General features: G+C 45.9%; 1 protein-coding gene across 1 annotated transcript; it reads left to right on the top strand.

Annotated features, from left to right (window-relative positions):
• Nucleotides 1-2928: 2928 nt before the first annotated feature.
• Nucleotides 2929-4400, top strand: LOC124698612 (nuclear matrix constituent protein 1a-like). Its single transcript, XM_047231094.1, has one exon. The coding sequence runs from the start codon at nt 2929-2931 to the stop codon at nt 4363-4365; it is 1437 nt and encodes a 478-aa protein (XP_047087050.1). The 3' UTR covers nt 4366-4400.
• Nucleotides 4401-5797: the final 1397 nt, after the last annotated feature.

Below are 5797 nucleotides of genomic sequence, written 5' to 3'. Positions count from 1 at the left end.
TTGCTTAAGCAAATTCTGATAATGCAACTCGTCATAGTTTACTCCAGAAGCTTCACGGGTGAGTAAATTTGTTTTAGAACCTTCCTCTATGTGGATGACGTGTCCGTGTTCATGGCACCTCTCAAAGATGACATTCAAATTCGGGTATTCTTGCCGGCTTTGGAGAGGTCAACGATGTATGTAAAAACTTTACAGAAAGATTTGCATTTTCTATTTTTGCGGGAAAATCAACCTTGACGGCATTCTTGAAGGCAACTGACAAACCGTCATTCCATCCCGGTGAACTACCTCGAGCTGCCATTATCGGTTTGGCACCTTAAGAGAGGGGATTATCAACATCTTGAGGGAAATGCACCGGGAAGCTCCCAACTTTGAACGGAATTTTCATCACTATGGACGGCCGCGCTTTTCTTGTTAAATCTTCCATTTTTCTCGCAAGCTCTATACTACTTGATGCCAGTTTTTTCCCTTTAGACACATTGAAGTTTGTCAAGAAACTTGAGTGATCCTTTCTTTGGTCGGCTAAGGACATGACCACCGGTGCAAAATCCAAACTAAATTGGGAAATTGTTTGCCTCCCCAAGAAGCTTGTAGGCTTGGTGTGCTTCATTTGAACAAATTCGCGAAGGCACTACAACTTGGTTGGCCTTGGCATGAATTTGAAAGACCCCAATTTATTTTGGATGGGATAGGGAAAATCCGACACAATATGGGAATCTTTTACGTTGTCGCTACCATCTCAGTTGGAATTGGCCACAAGACACCTTTTTTTGCACACTCCATGGCTTGATGGGAGAAAACCAATTGAAATAGTGCCACTTGTTTATGCATCATATAAGAGAAAGATTTGGAAATTCTCACAAGCCTTGAATGCTGATGTTTGGATCGAAATGGGGAAAACTTTAACCTTCGAGCATCTCGCACAATTTGTTGAGCTTTTGGGGCTTCTAACCCATGTGCAACCAAACGAAAATGTTGATGATGACATCCTTTAGACGCTAATGGAAATGAGCAATATTCTGCTAAATCTGCATACGAGGTGCAATTCTTGGGCTCTAATTTATCCTTATCCAATATAAGAAAAATGGCATGGAAGGATTTACACACACACATTTAAAATTCCCTGTTTGGATTGCTATCCAAAGTATAATTTGTACGGTGAATAAATTGAAAAACATTTCCCATTTTGCAAATAAACTACAGAGTCCGTCACACACTTATTTGTCGACTATCGGGGAACTACATAAAGGAATGGATGGACATCCATTTATATTCAACCACAACAATGACAAGGGGTTGCACACTCAATCTCAAGTTCGTGGAAGTAGATGACGATTTGGTGCTATCCTGGACTGCTCACTTTGCTTATATCGTGGGAGGTTTGGAATGAGGGTGTTTCATAAGATTATTAAAGAAGCTTGTACATGGGTTATCGCGGATGATTGGGTGAAATGATGCCTGAAGAGCAGGCTTTGTAACAACCGCATTTATGTCTTGTCAAACTTCTTTTCAATTAATAATAAACTAGCGCAAATCTTTCGCCCATTATTTTCTTTTTTGAAAAATATTCCAAAATAACTTTGTACCTCTTTGTCAAACTTCATTGGTCGTCAGTGCCATCTTTTGTGCAATTCTTCGGTTGGCTAAGGACACGACCGCCGGTGCAAAATGTAAAGTATATTGGGAAATTGTGTGCCTCCACAAGAAGCTTTACAGGCTTGGTGTGATTCATTTGGAAAAATTTGCGACGACACTACAACTTTGTTGGCCATGGCTTGAATCCGAAAGGGAACAAACTTTTTTTATGGGATAGGGAATCCCGACGCAAGACTCCTTTTTTTGCAAGCTCCATGGCTCGATGGGACAAAACAAATAGAAATAACGCCACTTATTTATGCATCGTCTAAGAGAAAGAATTGGAAATTCTCACAAGCCTTGCCCGATGATGCTTGGATCACCCCACACAATTTCTTGGGCTCTAATTTATCCTTATCCAACATAAGCAAGATGGTCCGGAAGCCAGAAGGCTTGTCACACACGTACACAGTTCAAATTCCTTGTTCTTCTTGCAATCCAAAATAGAATTTATACGGTGGATAAATTGGAAGACTTTGCCTATTATGCAAACAAATTATGGAGTCGGACACGCACTTATTGTTGTCAAGTATCGATACGCATTTAGAGTTGGAACTACATAAAGGAATGGTTGTGCATCCATTATTTCAACCACAACAATGGCAAGGGACTGGACACTCAATCTCAAAATCGTGAAAATAGATGAAGGTTGGTGCTATCCCGAAATCTTCACTTTGCTCACATCGTGGGAGATTTGGAATGAGCAGGTCTTTCATAATAAAATTGCGCCATCTTTCGTATTTCTAGATAAGATTAGGGAAGAAACTCGTATGTGGATTATCGCGGGTGCTAAGCGATTGGACGAATTGATGCCGGAAGAGCAGGCTTTGTAATAACCACATTTAATTTCTGGCTAAACTTTTTTTTGATTAATAAATTGAGGTAAATCTTTCGCCCTCTTTTATCAAAAAGTATTCGAAATAACTCCGTGCCTCTCTGTCAAACTTCATTGGTCGTCAGTGTCATCTTTTGTGCAATTCATTGACTGTTTTCTTCAGTGCTTCAGTTCAGGTAGGTGTGTGAGAATCTCACTTGTGAGTGACACTCGAAATACAGTAATCCTCGTGTGGAAGTCCGTGATTTCCGCCTAGATTTTTCTCAACAAACTAGCCATGCATCCGTGATCTTCTCTTCTCGATGAAAATCTAAGCTTCTCACGTGTTCCTAAACAAAAATAAGCACCCGTCTTAACTTGTCATGAGATCCAATTTTAGGCTCCGAGCTCCCAGCCACATATTTACCAAACCCTGCGAATGCACGCATATTGTCTCTTTTATCCTCTGCTTCCTCCACATGCCTCAAAGTTTAGCACATTTCCAACCGCAGCAGCACCATTATGGCCTGAAGGTTCTTGCTCCGGTCGTCGTGCAACATTTCAAGAACAGTTTGATCCAGGCACGAAGGATGCAGGAGGTCCAGCCGGACATGGATCGGCAGGTCGCCGAGCTCCGCGGCGAGCTGCGCAAGGTGCGGGAGGAGCGCGACCGCGCCCACCGCGTGCTTGAGGTGACGGAGTGGAAGGCGCTGGCATCGGCGAATGACCGCACCACGATCGAGACGCTAGAGGCGGAACGGGACGCGTCGAGGGAGTCTGAGTCCCGGATGCTGGAGTCGCTCTCGCTGCAGACGAAGCAGCTGGAGATCACCATGATGGAGCTGGAAGAGGCCAGGTTGGAGATCGCGTCGCTCAGGGACACGGTGCAGAGTATCGAGGCTAGCGCCTGCGCCGCCGCCGCCGCGAAACCGAGGGGACGGTACGACCGCGACCTGCAGCGGGTGAGCAGCGAGCTGCGGGTGGCGCTGGCGACGGAGGAAAAGAGCAAGCGGGCGATGGAGGAGCTGGTGCTGGCGCTGAAGGAGGTGAAAGCGGAGCTGTACGCGACGCGGCAGCAGCTGGCGCGCGCGCAGCGAGAGGCGGAGACGGCCCGGCTCGAGTCCGACCGGCTGCACGTGTCCGTGAAGCGCAAGGACGACAAGGTCCGGGCGCTTTCCGACGAGGTGGCCCGACTCCGCGCCGACGCCGAGGAGTCGGCTGCGAACTGGAGGGCCAAGGAGGCCGGGTTCACGGCGTGCATGAAGTCCACGGAGGCGGAGCTCGCCGAGTCCCGTCGCGAGAACTCGCGCCTCCTCGAGTCGCAGCGGTCCGGGCGGAACGAGGTGGCCAAGCTCCGGGACATCCTGAAGCAGGCCGTCAAGGACAGCAAGTTGGTCAAGGAGGAGCTGGAGGAGGCGAAAACTGAGAACGCGAAGCTCAAGGAGACGGTCGGCAACAAGGACAACGCCGTCAAGTGCACCAAGCAGGAGCTGGACTGCCTCCGCGTCAGCGAGGCCGCGGCGCGCGACAGCGTCAAGGAGCTGCAGAGCCTGCTGGTGGCCACGTCGTCCAGCCCCACCGCGTCCGTGGCTGCTTCCACAGGGAGGTCGTTGGACCTGGAGGAGGAGCCGTCGTCGCCGCAGCTGGGGATGGATCATCAGCTGCCTCTGCCTGCTGGGTGTGAGAACCGGCTGTCCACGGACGCCAAGGTGAAGCCGCCGGATGGGATGGTGCTGCCGCGGCAGATGTCGGAGAACTTCGAGGGGTCGGTGTACGACATTTTCGGGACGGTTGACGAGCAGAAGGGCGAGCAGCTGGGCGTGTTTACCAGGATGCCGAGTTTGCCTGGCCGGCGGCGCGTGGTCATGCGCAGGGTTGGCAGCCTATTCCGGTGGAAGAGCTTCAACAACAAATAGCTAGCTACTGCTGCTACCTGAAATTTGGAAGAGCTTATGTGTGTTCATGTCCTTGGTTGATTTTGGTAGTTTACCTTGGCGTCTTTGATCAGGCCGGCGGGAGTTTTGCTCGCCTACCTGCCCTCTGTTAGGTGTATCACCAAATTGCTGCTTGGAAATGCTATTTTACAACGGTTTTGCTAGTTTACCTTGTCGTCTTTGATCGTCATCCGTGCATATGAATTGTAATTTAAATTGCAAATGGTTTGCACTTAGATTTTTGTCAGTTATAAGTGGGATGCAATTAAGAAAATTGGTCTAGACAGTTAGATCTCCGCTTCATGATTACAAAATAAGTTGATGCCATCATATGACTAAGAACTAAGTTAATTCTTTGTTCGACAATCAATACCACATATATTCATAGGCACAAATATTATATGGTAGAGATACATGAGTTGGCTACGATGATCACAAAATAAAGTTTAAAAGAAACGACTAATTTTTCGAGATCTTTAAACTTTTTCTTCATTCATGACACAATCTTATACTTATCTAATTTTGGTAGTTTACCTTGGTGTCTTTGATCAGGCCGGCGGTAGTTTTGCTCGCCTACCTGCCGTCTGTTAGGTGTATATCCCCAAATTGCTGCTTGGAAATGGTATTTTACAATAATTTTGCTACTTCTCAGCTAAGCTACTGCTCAGTTAAGTTCAACACCGTCAGATTGCATCGTGGTTCATGCATATGAGTTGTACGTTGGATTGTAAATAAGTTCTTTCTGTTGCAAATGGAGTTGCAACTGAGATTTTTTCAGTTGCAAGTTAAGATGTAGCTAAAAAAATGCTCTAAACCATTAGATTTGATTCATGATTCGTGCTAGTTATGAGTTGCAATATGGGTTACGATTTAGATCTAACGACATTATCTGACTAAGAACTAAGTTAATTTTCAATCGACTGAGAACTAGCCAAACCTTTTTTACAAGCTCCCGCCTTCAAAGGTCCTTGGCGCCTGACAATTCATGTTTCTTATTCATTTTGATCACGTATCTAATTATTGTGCTAAGAGAAACTCCAATCATCTTGCAAAACTCCCCTGAAAAATCACCAATAATTTATTTATCTGGTGGGATAATTGTGAGATATCCTCACAAATTTTCTTAATTTTATTTAGCTTAAAAACTATTCACCTTATTAGTGTACTTTTAGAAAGTGTGTATGAGAAAATTGGATGAGATTGAGTCAAAGGGAGAGATTCATCATACCCCCTCCCCCCAAATCCCCCAAACCCTTTGGGGTGAAAGTACGTCAGAAGTAAACAAGGTTTATAGAATTTGAAAATAACCTACTCCAGCCCTTTCCCTACTGACCCGAACGTCCACCCTGTTTCTCCTAGATGCAAGGGGATAATGTGGACGTTTCATCTTTCTCCATGATATTTCCCATTTTTC

Source organism: Lolium rigidum, chromosome 3 (assembly GCF_022539505.1).
Source record: "Lolium rigidum isolate FL_2022 chromosome 3, APGP_CSIRO_Lrig_0.1, whole genome shotgun sequence".
NCBI classification, from domain to species: Eukaryota; Viridiplantae; Streptophyta; class Magnoliopsida; order Poales; family Poaceae; genus Lolium; species Lolium rigidum.
The sequence above is the reverse complement of the archived record's forward strand: the minus strand, read 5'-3'. Positions and strand labels throughout refer to the sequence as shown.